Source organism: Trachypithecus francoisi, unplaced genomic scaffold (genome assembly GCF_009764315.1).
Source record: "Trachypithecus francoisi isolate TF-2019V2 unplaced genomic scaffold, Tfra_2.0 Lachesis_group11, whole genome shotgun sequence".
NCBI lineage: Eukaryota > Metazoa > Chordata > Mammalia > Primates > Cercopithecidae > Trachypithecus > Trachypithecus francoisi.
Genome location: NW_022681456.1, coordinates 105,132,388 through 105,150,877, shown reverse-complemented (window position 1 = coordinate 105,150,877; position 18,490 = coordinate 105,132,388). Strand labels below are relative to the sequence as shown.

Here is an 18,490-nt window from a genome sequence, read left to right as displayed (position 1 = left end):
AGCATAAGCGTTGTAACAAAAGTGCAACTTTTCAGCAAATCCTCCCCAAAAGATATTTTAACTCAAAATATCATTAGCACATATTTTCTCCCTACAAAAATAGCATGTCAGACATCATTAATTGGATGTATTAACAACTATGTACATAACAGCCACCTTGTAGGCTAAGAGTTTAACGTTGTTTAAACACAGCGTTTGAGGCAAACAGTAGCAACAGCAGCAGCAAATGCACCAAACTGACGAAAAGACCCAGATATTTTCCTCACTCATAGTCAGACTGTTGTGTCTCACCCCTTACATAACATCCAAGTGAGATTTCTCACAGTGCTACCTTGGCAACAAACTAAAAATATCTAGACAAGGTCTTGGTTTAAGCCTTATTTAAAAAGCTTTCTTTGTGATTATCTGGTATCTGGTTTGGTCTCCAGAAAATACATAGACTTGGAGATAGGAAGGCCTCACAGGACTTCATTCCATATCTTTACAGCATTTCCAATCAAAATTGACCAGTTAAATGCTTTCGTTCACTTTTGTCATTTAGCAGAATATAGGATATATCAGTTTGGACTTTTGTTTGTTTTGTTTTGTTTTTAAGTTCAGTGCACTTTTTTACAGTAAGATTACAAAAATTTAGGAACATGATGGATTAATGAGAGTGGGAATAGATGCACTCGAGATGTGTATGTATAGATACCTATCTATGGATAAACAGAAATCTGTATAGATAAAGAAATTAAGATGAGTCCATTGATTCACGGTCAATTTCTTAATAAAGTGTTAGCAAATGTACTAGGAATGATTCTGGCCTTCTCATCCATCACCTTCCCTGACTTAGTTCTGACGATGGCCCAGCTCCGTGTTTCTTTAACAAGTGCAAGTTACTAAGAGATACCATTTAAACCACTTCAGAATAGGTTGCAACGTGAGCAACTGCATCCTCACTTCTTTGAAAAATAGATGCCTTTTAGAAAGCTGAACATTAGAAAATATTGAAGAGTAAATGCAATTCTAAAAGATCCTCAATCTGTTTGTGGAAAGTCTCCTAAAACAGGCAGGGCAGCTTTGAGAACTACCTCTACATAACAACTATCTGCTGTTCCATGTCAGCTTCAGTCAAAGACGTCAAAGGTGTTAACATCTTTCCCCTACCCCGGGGTTCACCTAGCTCACCCACAGAACAGACCCTTCTGACTTCCTCTCGAATTAGGTTCCAATTTTAAGAGATAATGGAACATGGCCTAAAAGGGGACAAAACTTATTTGGGGGATTACTTAAAAAAAAAAAAAAAAAGACCCAGTATCTTTCGCAGAGGATCTTTTACAGCTGGTGGGGGGAAGAAAGGGATGTTAGTGTGTGGAGGGTGGGGTGGTGAGGGATGAGCAAAACAGGAACTCCAAATGTACACATAACACCTGTTTTGTTGTTCTTGTTTATGCCTGTCGTGCATCTATTACACTTCCTCCCTTAAAGACGTTAAGGGTGTTTTAACTTCTCACTCCGCTTGAACCTCCGTCCTTTTGAGACGCAAGGATTCAGGGGGCTTCCTTTCCTGGCTGCGAGGATCTTCCTGAGCAGAGCTCTCCGGGTTCCCCGGCTCGCGGGGGCCGGCGAAGGGCAGGTGGGTGCGGCCGTGCGGGTGCTGTGGGTGCGGCGCCCCAAGGGGCGCCACCTCGTGCGGCAGGAGGGTGGCGGCGGCGGCGGCGCCGGCCTTCTCGGGAGGGGGCGACAACACCGAGGACAGGCAGGGGAAGGCGGCGGCGGCGGCGGCAGCGGCGGCGGCGGCGGCCGCAGCTGCGGCCGGGGCAGGGATGCCGGGGTATAGCAGTGGGAACGGGGCGGCAGCCGCCGCCGGGTACAGATACTTCTCCAGGCTGCTCTTGTCCAGGAAGGGCTGCACGTAGGCGGCGGCTGCAGAAGGCGAGAGGAAGCAGAAGGGCAGGCAGAAGGGGGCCGCGGCGGCCGCGGGCTGCGGGAAGGGCGCGCCCCCGCCTCCGCCGAACGCCACCAGCGAGCTGAGCAGGGCGGCGTCGGGTCTCAGCAACGCGGCTGCGGCGGCAGGGTCGGGCCCCAGGAGCGCAGCTGCCGCCGCCGCCGCGCCGCCCCCCGGGCCGCCGCCGCCGCCGCCGCGGGAATCCAGCTTCATCCTCTTGGGCGCCGGCAAGTCCTCCCCGGGAGGCTCCTGCTTGATAGTGACGCGGCTCGCCCCAGCGCCTTTGCCTTTCTCGCGGTCCGGCCGGGCCTCGACTTCGCCGCCGTAGCCGCTGTCGGTGTCCGTGTCGTTCTCGGCGGCGAGCTCGGCGCTGGGCTGAGTCCGCTGGATGACCGGCACGCAGTAGGCGAGGGGCTCCAGCTTCTGCCCCGTGCGCTCCAGGCAGGGGGCGGCCGCGGACCCGGCGGCCGAGGGAGCGCCAGTGCCTTTGCTCAGAGGGACCTGTTGAGTCAACAGCTGCGGGGTGGGCAAGAACTGGGTGGCCACAGCGTGCAAGTGGTTGATCAGCTGGACACACCGCGGCTCCCTGGGTGTCCAGCTCTCAAACCGGGAGAGGTATTGCAAGACTTCTTTGGCGCATGTTTGAAATCCCGAGTGGAAGGCATCCAAGTCGGACTGAATGGGCGATTTCAGAGATCGCTCCCCTAGGATGAGGAAGGGATGGGGGGGTGGGGACGGAGGAGTGGAGGCAAGAAGAAACATACCCACGTTAAAACATCTGCTTATCACGTGGGCCCTGCTTCGACTAAAGTGATCTCGGTTTTTCCCCAGTATTCAAGTGATATAATCCACTGGTTGCCGAGAGAAGGGGGGTGGCGGAGGTGCGGAGCTGGGAGAGGGCGCTCTCCTCTCAGCTGAAAACCAAAGTGGAGCGGGTGCAACCGCCACTTTAAAACCTGATTCCTCCGAGTTCTGCTGAAAGCCTCTAGGATGCTTGGGGAAATGGGCTCCTTCCAATGAAGGGAAAGTATAAAGCAATTTAACAAATGAGAGGGAGCCCATGAGCCCACCGAAAGAGGTGGGGTGCGGGTGAAGGAGTCCTGACACTGTTCCCCTGTGGGCTGCCCGCTTCATTAGGGTAGGCTGGCCTCCCTGAACTGACTTACCATTCTGTAAAGCAATTATCTTCTGATGCTGTTGCTCGGTTAAGGCGGTTAAAGCTTTTAAGTGTTTCAGAGTTAATTCCAAGACTACGGCTTTCTCCAGATGCCCCAGAGTCTGCAGTAGTGCAAAAAAGAAAGGGGCACTTGGTTACTTAAAAAACACACATTTGGCTTAATTGGCTGTCCATTCAGCACAGCAATTTAAGCAAACACTTTGAAAGAAGTACTATTCTTATACTTCTTGAGCTTTCCACAAGACAGGTTATAAATGATTTCTTGCCTTCAGCTGGGAGCACCTACTCTGAGTTTGCGGGAAACTCTGTACGGTATAGCACAAGTTGTAAATCAGGAACTTATATTTACATTTATTCTTATATTTTCTGGGAGTCGCACCAGACTATTAAAACGCCCTTGGAGAGCAGCAAAGAATGAAAATGTGCATCTTACTGTCAATTTCAGATGTTCAGGCAGTAAATCTTTAAGCTGAGCAATGCATTCATTAATTCGGTCTCTTCTTTTCTTTTCTATTAATCTGTGCGGTAATTTGTAGGTATCCTTAATATATGAGAGTCATGGAAAAGAGAAAACAGTAAGCGAAACATTCATTTATTGGATATTACCCTCGTCTGTCCCTCTCCGCCCCCCATCACCATAAAACATACTATGTGATGAACTACACCCAAGAAACCTCTTTCCTCTGGACTGTTCTGCAATGCAATTTAAATTCAGGTATGATGTTTAATATCCCCTTGAGAGTACCCAGCCAGCCACTTAAAATTCACAGTTGGGGAAGCTCAGGGGCTGGAATATATTTGCAGGCAGAGCTTCGCTGTGAAATCAATGGCCCTAATTAACTACCCATGCAGGTTATGAGGAATATCGGGAACTTACACTTACCTTGGTATCGTCTCGTTTCATGCTCCTTTTGGGTTTACACATATACAAAGAGGAATAGTCCAGTCTGCAAAACAGAAATCAGCATCAGGCACCCATTCGGGGAGGAGCTCTGCCCTCGCCAGCTCCATACCACTTTCTGGAGAAGAGAAAAATCAAACCAAAGCCTAGACAGACAGTCGCAAGGGTGCGTGCACCTTACCCTATAAAATCTCTATGTTCCAGTAACTGTCTCTCTTGCAAATGAGGAATTCCTTCGTCCATGTTCAACTGCTGTTCGTTTCCTCTGTTTCGATTTTTGGGGGCTCTGTACAATAATCTGTGGGACGGTAGGCTAGGGAGATCTTGGGGGGATCTGTGCGTCTCCAGTCTCTCTCTCTCGCTCTCCCTCTTCAGTGCAGTGTTGAAAGTGTGAAGCAGTTGGTCCCCCCTCCACCGCGCTCGCACACACACACGCACACACACGCACACTCGCGCCGGCCCCACTGCGCTGGTAGTTTGCTCTCACTCCAGGCAGTGTTTGGCCACAGGGCACGCGCGTCGCCGGCCAGACCAGCACCCAGCTCACGTGCGGAACGTACCATCCGCGGTCCAGCCCGGAGGGGGGCGGGGGAGGAGGGGCCGGGCCGGGAGGGGGAGTCGGGAGAAGGCGGCGAGAGAAGGCGAACGGCAGGAGGGGGCGGGGACACCTGATCAGGGCCACCGGAAAGGAAAAACAACTTCGGCCAAGCTATTCATCTTCCCAAAGGCGATGCAGTCGGCAGGGGGAGGGGGAAGTGGGGGTGCAGGGGTGCGGGGCAGCCTGAGCTTCCTTGGCTCGGAAATGCGACTCCCTGGGTTCGTCCGTTATTATGGAATGTGAACGTGGCTTTTTGCTTTTCCACCGATTGTGCTGTTGGTTTGAACCATAGAAAGGAAAGAAAAAGAGAATTCGCGGTGGGTAAACTTGAGTCCCAAAGGAAATTTTGGAGACTTGTTTGCTCACTGATCAGTGGGGTGGAGAGGTTGCCTCGAGAAGAAGCAACTTGCAATCCGCTCCTTAAAGGATTTAAGACACATGAAAAGGTTGTCACTGGGTCCGAATGTCGCAATCCAAGTGTCTTTCGGTGACACGGCGTTCCTGGGCCACCTAAACTTCCCCGCAGCAGCCGGAATTGCGGTGCCACTAATCACAGCAGCAGATGACGACGTTTGGAGCCGCGTGTGCTCCTGGAGGAACGCGGCGGGGAGCGAGCCGGGGTTGAGTGGGGGCTGGGGAGGGAGAAGGGGGTGGCACGAGAGGGGCTATCACAGAAAAGCTATGCAGCATTTATCACCCGCCCGCTCAACTCCGCCGCGTTCCGAGCCTCCGGTGACGCTACGTGCTTTCCCCATCCCCCCGTCCCCCTGCGCGATAAGAGACGCCCGGAGTGTGCAGAGCCCACGTTTACTACCGCTGGCACCTCCAAAGCCTCCCTCCTTAATCCTGTCTCAAACGGGTACCAGCACAGGGCCAGCAACGTGATCCGACCTGCCGCTGCTGCCACATCACTGCTCGGGGAACCCGTGCGCGCGCGCGCTCGCCCTGCAGCCGCGGCGCTCGGCGCCGGGAAGCACAGGCCAGCAAGAGCCGGGTTACCTTTCCCCAGAGCCACCCCGGGAGCCTGACTCATTGCTAGTGAGAGTTACCAGGAGGTGCCCGGGGATGCGCACTGCCCACGCCGCCCTGCGAGTCCAGGGGAAAGCATGTCTTGAGGGACTCCGAGGGGTGGGATGGAGGGGATATATATATTTCTCTAGATACACATAAAAGCATAGAGATAACACCAAGGTTTTTCCTGCACCGAGAGGGATATTTACATTCTTCCCGGGGTGATCTCCGAAACACTGATTATCGCCAGTGATAAGTGAACCGAGGGGAGAACGCCGAAGGTACACGCACCAGGGCGCAGCAGGGACTGGGGCATCCGCTACGTGTCCCCCAGCCCGCCCCGCCGGGCACGGGTTCCGGGGACGGATCTGGGTCGCGGGAAGCGGCGGCTGGGAGGAGGTCACGTGTCTGCGGGAGTCGCGTCTCCTCCCTGACTCCAGGAGCAGCCCGGGCCGCGGCGGCCGCTCGCGCTGCTGCAGTCTCCGGAGTCCTGGGCGGAGACGCGCACTGCGTCTGGCTTCGTGACTCGGGCGGCGGCGGCGGCCCAGGATCACCCCGGCGTGAGGAGACGCTCGCGGTCCGTTCAGTTCATCTGTTTAGAGGGCCTTCTAAGGTCTCTAGAGTTCCTCAAATAGGGGGACGTATTTTGCACCAAACAGGCAATTTAATTACGATGGTTCTTAATTTAAAAAGTATTTTTAAAATGCCGACTTTATTTTAAACCTCCGTCCGACCTCTGTCCTATTTCCAAAAGGTTAGGTAATTAAGATCTTTTAATGGTGAGGGCACGTTGGAGACCTAAAAGCGACCTATTCTTGCAGTACTGTATCATTTTTACCTCTTTTTAATTGACTGAAAATGGGAATGCCGTTAGGTGAATAATTTAAAAATTAAAACACCAGTTCCCCTTCTAGATTTCCGAATGTTTGGAGTAGAAAGGGGATGCAAACATTTGCTCCAGAGCTAAATTTCACTTGAAAAGGATGACTGGTTAGGGAAAATGAAATAAAGACAAGATCACTGCATTTTGGCCTTAATCAAAATCAAAAATGTGTTGGGTAAAAACACAAGGCAGACATCTGACCAGGGCAAACCTTAGAAGCTAAGTCTGGGGCAGAGATTAAATGCAAGTTGGAATAGGAGGAACATGATCAGGAGCCTTGAGTCTCAAGGGTGAGTTAAGTAAGCTTGCAGCGCCCCATAATTTAAAGGGACAAAAAGCTGCAAATGACAAATGAAACTTTTATCTGTTATCTCTTTGAACCTCCTCTTTCCCCCATCCCGTCTGCCCCAAGCTTCCCTACTTCCATACCCTTTTACCGGGATACCGACTCAAACTGCAAATGGGGTCTTTTTCCATTTTTGATCTCCTTTGTTGTTCTTGGTACCCTTTTCCTCTTCTTTTCTGTCTTTCCTTTACGTACTCACCTTTTTACTCACATTTCCCTTTTTCATTTCTTCTTTATCTTCCTTTCCCTTATGTTCTCTGTCTACCTTTTCCCTGTTAAATGCCAGCTTTTGCCCTTTCTCTGTAGTTTTGTTAATCTCCTGTTTGCTTTTTGCCCTATTTTTCTTTGATCTTTCACCCTGGCGACTCTTCTTGCTTACCCCCACTTCCCTTAAACTTGAATCCCACTCCTGTTCTTTCTCAAACTCTTGGCTTCTGGAATATTGGGCATAGTTTGATGCCTCTGAATATCCCTTTGCTGCAAGAAGGGTGTAACAATAGCTAACAACTATATAGCCTTTAGGATTAGAGTAACAGACTGCATTCAAAGAGCTTTTGTGTATTAACTCATTAATCATTTCCGCAACCCTCTATGGTAGATACTATTATTGTTTCCATTCTACAGATGAGAAAATGCTTACAAAGTGAGATTACAAAATGTTTCCAAGGTCCCAGAGCCAGGATTTAGGCCCAGACAATGGGTTCCAGAGTCTGGACCCTGAACTCTTACCCCTCAATGTGAATAGTGAGGGGTAAGGTGTAAGTGTTAACTAGCTGCTTCAGGGATGTTTTTCTGTTTACCAGTATAAATGTGCACATTTGTGTGTGCGTGCGTGTGTGTGTGTGAATGAACTTGTGTGGGGAGTTTTGCAAGAGAGATGGAAAAGGGAGAGATGTAAGCATTGGAGCTGATGACAGAGATAAGAAAAGCTATGGCAAAAAGAAGGGAGGCAGTCTTTTGCCATGTCAGTGAGTCATTCATTTGGCATCTGGGTTCAAATTTATTGATTTAAATCCAAATATCCTAATTAGCTGTTATAATTTTGTACAGATGGACAGATGGAAGTACAGTTTAGAAAAGGCTGATGGTGACCAGCTATTCACCAGCTCTGCTGAGCAAACTGAGCCAAGCTCTAATGTGAAGACTTCAGGTTAGCAATAGGAAAAGTTCACCTGTGGTGAGGTTAGAAAGGGGAAAAAAGTACCCTAACAAAGGAACAGAAACTGGAATGCCATCTTTGGATATGTTTTAAAATAGGTTGAGTCTTATCTTTTTGGGAAAGCTTAATGCTATCCTGCTGAAAGCCAAGAAGATACAAGATGAGCTCAAAGCCCCATTTGAGCTTATAATTAAAGAATTTTGTGATGCTTTGCTTTCAGTTAAAGATATCCATCTTTCTCCTTTTAATAGGCGAGGGGTAGCCGCTTCCATTGCTTTTCTTTGGTTAAGTAAGGAAATCATTACCTATAGAGAGGCTAATGAAAGGAAATACTAAGGCCAATTCTCCCCCCTGCCTAAGTATCCTAAGTCCTGCACTCATTATATTCACCCTGTGACTTTAGAAGGTCTTAGCCTGTTTGCAAAGTCTTGGATTTCCAACAGAAATAGAACTCATCTGAAAGGATTAAAGTTTCCATGGGGGAATAGAGGGTTTTCTGCCTCTTTAGGGCTCTGCAAGCCCTACGGCCCTTCTGGATAATTAACTCCAGGGTGTTTTAGGAACCGAAGTCTGATCCAAACTAACTGTACAACTCTGATGGCCTTAAAGCCCAAGATCTACTTAGGGGCGTAGAGTCTCCTGCCTGTGATATTGTGAAAATGGCCCATCTGAAGGGCAGAAGCCATTCTTGATCACCTCTGTTTTAGACAGTAGACAAGAATCTACAGACATTCTACATCAAAGTTAAGCAGAGTCCACAAAAATCCAAAAACGTTTTGGGTTGACGCTAAAATCAAGGCCTGGAGGGGACAGCGGGGTGGGATCTGGACTTACAAAAGCTTCCCTAGGAATTTCTGCCCTTGGCATGCACACTTGCTCTCAAAGGAGAAGAGTTAATGTTGTGGAGCACACCACAGAGAGAAGGGTGCCTCAGAGAAGGATTTAAGGAGGGACAGCAATTCCACTGCTACTTACCAGAAAACAGTATGACTTTAAAATATTGATGATGTTATTTGCTGAAAGTACCAGATTTTAAATCCCAGAATAGAAGATTGGGTTTTCCAGTTGCATACTCAGCAAAGGAGCAGAAACAGCACATGTATCCCCTTTTTAATTTGTAAACGAACGTAAGTCTTTCTGTAGACTATCAATTAATGTGTCTGTGGCCATAAACATATCTATGAATCATGTTTTATATTTATGTAACACTGCTCAAGAAGTTTATGCATTTATTAGTCTTTGCATAGCTTCAAGGAGCAGATAATATTGAGTATTAGAAATAAATTTTATTCCTGCTGAAATCATTTGTATTTTCATATTTATGTGACTATCAAAACCATTTATGCAGGCTGTTCTGAATTTCATGTGTGCTCAACATTCCTGGAGTTCTTAACATACAAAAGACAACTAGGAGACAGCCAAGCCCAAAGACCACAATAGGAGGATTCCCTGGCCCTTCTGCCCCTAAGTATCTGCCTGGTCCCTCATGGTGCCCATGTACTTCTCACACTGATTGAGGTGGATCCATAATGAAACCAGAAAAGTAGCATGAGGAGAAGACGACAACCCTATAAGGATTTTCACAAAGTGTTCTCCACCATTTCTCTGGATTCTCCTGGACTAGTTGGATGGTGGAAGTCTGCAGGAAGAGGGGTATGTTTCCCTTGTTACTGCTGATGAAAATTCTTGGAAAAATCTTCAAAGAGAAACCTGCTTATGCAATATGAATCACATTCAAATAGAAATAAAATACACTAAACGTCCACTTCTCTCACCCACCCACTATGGGCTCCATAGGGTCCTTACATCAATTGTCAGATGGTGTCCACCTGGTGCAGAGAGCTATCAGTAATAGATACTTCTTCCGACTTTAAAGGTACTCCTACTTTAAAAAAGCAACAACAACAGAAAACTAGCTAAGAAGGGTTAAATCTAGACTTACAATCAAAACTATTGGTATAAAACTTTTTATTTCACAGTTAAAGCAATAAATCGTATATAACAATTACCCAAAAAGTGCTATGGTTCTGGTGTTAACTTGTAATCACCATTAGTAAGGAAACTGATTGAAATCTAGGATGTGTATATTAGTTAAGATTTGCATGTTAGCCAAAATAACAGCCACTTAAATTAGGAAGTTATTTTTTGGTCACATAAAAGGAAGGTAAGCAGTCCAGGAGTAATGTGAAGTGGTAAAAGTGGCATCAGTATCCCAGACTTCTGCTTTTCCACTCTCCACCAGCGTCCATCTGCAAGATCACCCCATGATCAGAAGATGGCTGCAGGAACTCCTGCAGGGAAAGATGAAAGGGTGCCTGCCAGCTAAGCAAGGTCCCTTTAAGGAGCTTTTTTTTTTTTTTTTGCAAGCTCCACCCATCTCATTGTCCAATCCCATTGCAAGGGGTTAGAAATGTAGTTTTCTAGCTGAGACTCCACAGCAATATAGGGGTTCTTTTAGTAAAGGGGAAGTGTACACTAGATACTGGGTTGGCATTAGCCATCTCGGCCATGAAGTGACTAAAAGGAAATGATTTGTCCATGTCCTCTTCTTTTTTCATCAGTGAGTCTGTTCTCCTCTATTATGCCATATGAGTTGGCAGCATCATTTTATTGTATTAGGGTATTTAATTCCAATTTCAGAAAAATGTCAATCTTCCTATCTGCAATTGCACAAACTTAACTAACTCCTTAAGCACATGGTCCTTAACATCTGTATTTTTAAGTTCTAATAATTGTAGAAATCTGCTTAGGGAGGAAATTTAATAGAGTTTGCTCTTCTTCCTGTAGGATGCAAATTTCAGCTGCATGTTTTCTTGGAAATGATTGTCTGTCTTTTTATGCAGCAGACCTGTCCTCTGGTTGTCCTGTCCCTGCAGCTGTGTATTCTGCCTCTAGCAGTTGGCTTGAAGAGAGCAACTTCCAGGAGAAAGGCACTCTCTGATAGTTCCTTGAATACAGCTAGGATTTTGCACTTCATTCACTTCTAGCCACATTTATGTAGGATACAATTGCTTTAGGGTCAGAAGATTGTGGGAGAGCTATGCTATCCAGTTGGGTTCTGGAATAGATGAGGGAGGAAAGAAGAGGTAAGTAAGTGCAGTGCAATGGGAGAAGAGGGACTAATTTCTAAGGCTGGGATTGGGAGGTGAATGCTGGAAGAGAATGTATCTTTGGAGCATTTTACTATGGACAGGTATTAAGGCAGGTGTCTTATAAACAATGTCCAGTTCTCTCAATTCTTCGAACTAGGCACCATCAACTCTACAGATGAACAAACTCAGGCTCAGAGACCTTAGGAAACTTGTCTGTTGTCACGTAGTAATGGCAAAGCCAGGCAATAGGGACCTAGATGTGCTCCTGGGTGTTGTCACTGGCAAGAGTCTTGAGTTTTAACAGTTACCTTCTCCCCTCAGCCCCTGAGAGGATCTCCTATCCAAGCATTTTACCTCCCTTGGTGAAGCCTCTACTTCAGGTCATGGGAGCCCCTGCCGGAGGGTTGGTGTTTAGAGGAGTTGTTGAGAGATGAGGAAGATGGTGGGAGGGGAAATTCTTAACCCCATTCTAGTTGACTTCGAATTTCTGATGTTTGAATGGGAATTCTGCATGTATTTCCCTACAGACAGACACAAGGGTGAGGGTGTGTGGTTAGCTCACTGAATAGAGCTGCCCCGTGTCTAGCATCTTGGGATCTCCTATCCAATCCTCATCCATTGAATGAGTATTTACTGTGCTTATATGAGCTGTGCAGCTGTGCACTGTGATGGGTTTTAGGGATTCAATAGTGAACGTTGTCTTCAATGAATTTACAATTTAGTGGATTAAATTTCTCTTAAGAGAAAAGATCACTAAGAAAGTGAAATAATTATCCTAAAGCTATTTTGTGTTCCAAAAAAGCCTCCTTTTTGGTACATTTGAGATACACTTAAACAGCTCTACTTCTCTGGTATTGCACTTTAGAAATCGTTCCAGAATATGTAGTCAGTGGCCTTGGTCTGTGGGTAAGGCTTGTCCTGTAAAGACCACTGGCAGAGAAAATGCTTTCTTCCCTGCTTTCCTGAGCCATCTAGACCTTCATTATATTTACCTCCTCAATTTGCCCTAGTTCCCTGATGGTGAGGATGACTGTTCAACATCCACCCCTTCCAAGCATATATAATTTCACTGTACGCACTCCTGTTCTGCTCTCCACCTTCCCCTGGGATTCTGCCACCTCCCTTGACAAGTATGATCTTCTCATGGCTTAGTGTTTAAACTTTCTCTCTTTGGCGTTTGAAGCTAATTTTGCTCTGGACTGTAATTTGTTCTACTTCTTGGTGTTCCACATCCTCTGTAGTCTCTGTTAGGAAGCTCCTTCTCATCCCCAGCCCCTCAACCCTCACCCTGACCCCAGTTGCTTGGTCATTGCCCTAGCAGGTTTCTTTTAGGGGGAGATTTGGATAGGGTTAGACTTAGCGAATTTCCTTTGCTCCAGAGAAGGCATGAATGGTTTCATACAAGAAGATAACTCATTACAGTGACCCATAACCTCTGACACATAGATTTTCACATCCTGCAAAGGACAACCTACTCATCATCATATATTTGACTCCCTCAGTTCTTTAACCTCAGCAGTTCAACCTGGAAAGGGACCTGACGGGATTGTTGGCGAATTTGGTCAACTTAATGTCTACATCACTTTCAGGTGCAGGGACTGGATGGCAAATTTAGCAAGACTGCCTGACCTTTAAATGAAGAATGCGGTGATGATTCTTAACCCCTTCATTCCCTCACTTCCCCCATCCAATTAATAACAATATCTGAAGATTCCACCTCTTAAATATCTATAAATCCATCCCCCTTTAATCCTAACTGCCCACACTCCAGACCAGGCCCCCACAATCTCTCACCCCAAATGTTGCAAGAGCTTCTTCCCTGCTTTTAACAGTTGGGGTCTAGTAAGGAAGATAAAAACCACCCTAGATATTTCAAGTAGGAGGAATTTGACAGAGGAGATTAAAGGCATAATCATAAACTTTGGAAAGGCTGGGATTATCAGTTTTGGGAAAAACTGTTATTGACTTCCAAGAAATCTTGGCAATCAATTGGTTCAGGGAAACCTGAATCCCATTGAGCTCAGCTGTTTGCCATGTGGGAGAGGCTGACTTGCAGGAGCTTGTCCAGAAGCTCCTGTAAACCTCACATCTGCACACAGCTGCCAGGGGAGAAATACGGTGTGTCTCTGCCACTTTCTACATCTTGCACAAGGGCCTCTCAAAGGCAGAATCTAAGTTAGAAAGAGGTGGGGAAGGGATTCTGGAAAAATGTGATTCCAGGTTTCTATTATGTAATGAGGACAGAGTGGAGAAGGCAGTGCAGCTGGTGCTGAGTTGGCATATCTCACACCTGTATCCACTGTATATGCCCTCTCTCTCCCTCCACCACACTGAATTCAATCACTAAGTCATAGCCAGAGCAATTTTTCTGTTCATGTCATTCTCTTGATCAAAACCCTTTTTTAATAGCTTCCTATTTCCATTAAGTTAAAATCAAACTTGATACTCTTCAGTGGCCTGAATGTGATTTAGTTCTTGCCTACATCTCAGTCTCATCGCTCATTTCTCTGCCCACCTTTCTAGAATCCAGCATACCGGCTTTCTTTCACAAAATATTTTTTAATGTACCCTGCTCTTGCTGTCTCAGGTCCTTCACTCATACTGTTTTGATTGATTAGAATGTTTTGTTCCCACTTCCCCAATGCCTTTCCCTTCTCTTCCTCCTACTCAACCTTCAGGTGTCATCTGAAACATCACTTTCTCCAAGAAGCCTTCTCTGAGTTCCTAGACCAGATTTGTCTCCTTCTGTCAGCTCCCTTTGTGCCTGTAATTCTCTTTCATAACTTCTACTGCCTGAAAGACTCATACAACTTTTCAGTGTCTGTCTTCCATACTAGTTTGTAAGCTCCGTGAAGACAGACACCCGAATTGTTTACTGCTGTATCCCCAATGTCTAGGACAGTGTTGAGCACAGAACAGACATGCAACTCTTTTCTGAATGATTCCTAAATGTGCTCCACCAAATCATCTATACACCAAAGTTGGCTTTGTTCCAGGAAAACACTTGAATGACAAGTCATAACCAAGCCACATAACATTTGAAGTGTCCTTGTACCTGTTGAGGGTGAGGAATATAATGTTGGTTCCCACCCTCCCATCCCCACTAGGACTTTCCTATACTGGTGTGGCTTTTACGGGCAGGGACACCCTCACTATACTTGGAGTATTGCATATTTACTTCTTGGTTTTACCAGGCACATGGAGATTAGAAAGTAGGTACCATGAAGGATCATAAAATGCTCCTGATATTGCAGGAAACCCAGTAAGTCTGGCACAGTCTTTAGTGAAGTAGTGGGAAGTTCTGTCGTGGGGTAGGACCTGTGGCTGTGGAATTGCTGTTTGTCATTGTACCGGGATGGATGTGTTCTGTGCCCAGAAGGCAGTAAGCTCTGCTCCCTAGCAGCCTTGGTAAGTTGAGTTTCTCACTTGCAGAACTTTTGCTTCCTTTCACAGTGTGCATTAGCAAATCAGAGAGACTGTAAAAGCTGGAGCCAGTCCAGTCGAATTCCACAGGTGCTCCAGAGACCGTGGGTTGGTGAGGTAACATCCAGGGCATGGCTCTCAGAGGCCAGAATTGGGGAGGGGGCACAGAGTTTGGCCTGGCAAGCTGTGTTTACAGGTTTGCTGGGCTGAGTGGATCACAGGAGGGGGTCCTGGGGCAGAGCCAAAGAGCTTGGTTACCAGGAGTGCAGAAAGAAGCAAGCACTGTGCCAGGATGTAGGAGTCAAGCCTCAGACTCCGGAACAAAGTGGGAGGATTGAGAGCCAGTGAAGCCAATCCATCAGAATGCCAAGCTGGTAGGCACAGAGGAGGCAAGGAGCGAGGGGTCAGTACAGACAAAAGAGAGCTAGGGCAAGATGCAGGAGGCAGTGACCAGGTCTGGAGGATGCGCTACGAATGTGGAGGAATTCTCCTGGAGGTGGTCAGTCAGTCATGCCCTTGATAGGCTGGAAATAGGGTCAGAAACACATCAACCCTCACCCTCAAAACAACTTTGCATTTGCTCCTGGCACTCATACTTGCAAAAACACATAGCTCTCGTTTCTCTAATTATGTATTCAGACAGAAAGTTTTGATTTTTCTGGTCAAGGGTTTTTTGCAAAATCAAACTACGCTTGCCAAACATAGCCCCGGTGACCACAAGCCATCAGCAGGCCTGGGTCTGAGTTCACACCTGCTCAACATTCCTGCATTGCCAGTGGTGATCCCGCTGAGATACAATTCTGAGTCAATTTTGTTATTGGATAATGGGACTACTGATTTTTCTGGAACCCAGGCTTTTTATTCTGTTTTAGAAATTCTGCTTCAGACATACCAAAGGTAATGAAATAGACACATCACATATTTCTGTCCTTGTTTCATATTACAGTCCACCCTCCTTATCTGTGGGCTCCTATCCATGGATTCAACCAACCTTGGAATAGAAATATTTGGAAATAAATTGTGTCTGTACTGAACATGTACAGACATTTTTCCCTTGTCATTATTCTCTAAACAATACAGTTTAACTATTTATTTAGCATTTACATTGTATTAGGTGTTATAAGTAATCTAGAGATGCTTTAAGGTGTATGGGATGATGTGTGTAGGCTATATATAATAGACTATGCCATTTTATGTCAGGGACTTGAGCACCCGAGAATTTTGGTATCCACCGGAGATCCTGGAATCCATACCCCGCAGATATCAAGAGATGAGCGTGTTTCATGTTGCTACATGTGGTGGCAGAGTTGGTATGGACTTAGGCTTTAAGATCAAGAGGACCTGAGTTTAAATGCTGTTTTCCCCTGAGTAGCTGTGTGACCTTGGACAAATTATGAATGAGTCGGTTTTCTCAAATGTAACTACAGAGAAATAGCAGTACCTCCTTCTGACTGTTTATTGCATGTCCGTGACAATACACAGAGAACACCCACATCCTAGTAGGCGAGCAATAAATGGTAGCTATTATTTTTTCCATTTGAGCTGTTTGGTTCAAATTATGAGTGTCATAGAAAATATGGGTGTATGAAAGTAATTGATGAATTGAGTAATATTTTAAGTTCAAGAGGTAAACCTATTGCTTTCCATTGCCCTTTCCTCTAGTAATAGGTGAATAACAATAAAACAGAAGGCCAGACCTGTCAACATGATTTTCCATTAATGAGATGTAGTTAAGAGTCCACAGTACTTCATGTGGTACTTGGAAATAGGCAGTACTGGTCACAGCCTTATCCTTTTAAATCATGCTATTTAGACAGCTCCTCTGAGAGGTCACATAGTTCCACATTTGTGCACAAATCGGGGGAAATCCTGTTAGCCCATGCTTTGTCGTAAGTTAAAGCTTTGTTCAGGTCTTAAATGAATGACACGGGTGAATTAAGTTTCAAACTTCGTTAGCTGGCCATGGGAGGTATCTTGACTTATTTCTTCTTTATCTCAGCCATTCTACATTTAATAATAGCAAGACTTTTTTATGGCAGTTACTCTGTGCCATGCTCTCTTTTAGTGTTTTGCAAGTCTTAACTCATTTAATTGCTCAACAACGCTTTGATATAGATAGTGTGTTAACGCCATTCCAAAAAGGAAAAAACTGCAGCACAGGTTAAGTAATGTTTAGAGAAGCGAGGCTTCATGATGCCAGAAAGAGCATGGCTTTGGGGTCTGAAACTGTGAGCATAAGGTTAAGCTTTACAAATACCTGTTTGCCTAGTTGGGAGAGGCAAGGTTTTGAACTTCCCTAAGCCTCAGTGTCCTCACTTATAGAATGAGGATTTTATATGCCTGTTGTGAGGTGACTAGTATTTCTGTCACGTAGAAGATGTCCGATAAATATGTCACTACCTTGAATATATATGTATGCATACATATATATGTGTGTGTATATATAAAATATATGTTATATATATTATGTATATATATTTGAGATGGAGTCTTGCTCTGTTGCCCAGGCTGGAGTACAGTGGTACAATCTTGGCTCATTGCAACTCCCACCTCCTGTTTTCAAGCGATTCTCCTGCCTCAGCTTCCCAAGTAGCTGAGATTACAGGGGCCCACCACCATGCCCGGCTAATTTTTTTGTATTTTAGTAGAGACGGGTTTCACCCTGTTGGCGAGGCTGGTCTCGAACTCCTGTCCTCAAGCGATCTACCCACCTCAGCCTCCCAAAGTGCTGGGATTATAGGCATGAGTCACCGCACCCAGTCTACTACATTGAATATTGACAGTTATTCCTCAGTATCCACAGGGGATTGGTTCCAGGACCTCCCCCCACCCCATGATACTAAAATCTGTGGATGTTCAAGTCCCATGTAAATAAGGCATAGCATTTGCTTATAACCTATGCACATCCTCCCGTATATTTGAAATCATCTCTAGATAACTTATAGTACCTAATATGACATAAACACTATATAAACACTGAAATTTAAAGTTTGTATTGTTATTTATTTATTTTGATTCAAATATTTTTGATCCATGATTGGCTGAATCTGTGGATGTAGAACCTGTAGATACAGAGGGCCAACTGTATCTAAAGATATACAAATACGCAATCATTTTGGTGGTTTATTTTCTCCTGAAAAAGAAATTTTTGATTTTATTAAACTTTTCAGCTTTCCAAAATAGGGTAAAACTTGATCACTGAGTTAACAGTAGTAGAGTATCTTCTATGTGCAAGGCGTTTTCTAGATAGGGGCTATCCAACAGAACTTTCTGCAATGATAGAAATGTTCTATAATCCGGCCTGTCCAATGTGGTAGCTGCTAGCCACATGTGGTTATTGAGCAGTTAAAATTGCTTCGTTTAACTAAGGTACTGAATTTTAAATTTTTATTTAATTTTAACTAATTTAAATGTAATTTTAAATAGCCACATGTTAGTGACTATCACATTACACAAGGAAAGCCTGGATGCTTTAATCAGGCCCACATACTGATCGATCCATAAACAATTCTTTGACAAAAGCCAAGACATTTTTTTAACCTGTTCTTTTTTAAGTTGCCTATGGTGCTCAGAATCTGTGTAGGAAGAAAAAAAATATCAATGATTGAGCATAAATTCAGGCTAATAAAGATAAACTATAACCCATTTTAATTTTAGTGGAACTCAAATGACATAACTTATCATCAATATTTTAAAACAGTGATCATGAATTTGCTATGAATATTTTAGCTACTTCCAAAAACAAATAGTAATATAATAATTTTAATTCTGCATATGACACCATATAGCGATTAATTAGGTTTGGATGTAAGTGGTGGTGTGCTGGTAAATGTTTAACTGGTTCTTTATGAAAAATGTAGGTGTGTGCCTAAGTGCATGTGTGGGTGTGGTTTATTATATGCTATGTTATAAATGATGTGTAGCAAAACATACACTTACACATAAGAATAAAATACATATTACTCCTGTG

General features: G+C 45.1%; 2 protein-coding genes across 5 annotated transcripts in view; one reads left to right on the top strand and one right to left on the bottom strand.

The window, feature by feature from the left end:
- Positions 1 to 1,477: 1,477 nt before the first annotated feature.
- Positions 1,478 to 18,490, top strand: part of SSPN (sarcospan) — a 108,692-nt gene continuing 91,679 nt past the window's right edge. For 2 of the 4 annotated variants that reach the window (XM_033222623.1, XM_033222616.1), the window contains exon 1: positions 1,487 to 1,618. The gene's annotated coding sequence lies outside the window, so the exon portion shown is untranslated. Of the gene's footprint in view, positions 1,619 to 18,490 lie in introns of all 4 variants that reach the window. The other 2 variants (XM_033222622.1, XM_033222619.1) reach the window with 2 other exon arrangements.
- On the bottom strand, positions 1,533 to 4,636 carry BHLHE41 (basic helix-loop-helix family member e41). Its single transcript, XM_033222614.1, is given in 6 exon segments — positions 1,533 to 1,558; positions 1,561 to 2,634; positions 3,097 to 3,208; positions 3,541 to 3,648; positions 3,991 to 4,054; positions 4,190 to 4,636. Coding segments are annotated over 6 exon segments (1,446 nt in total). The 5' UTR covers positions 4,252 to 4,636.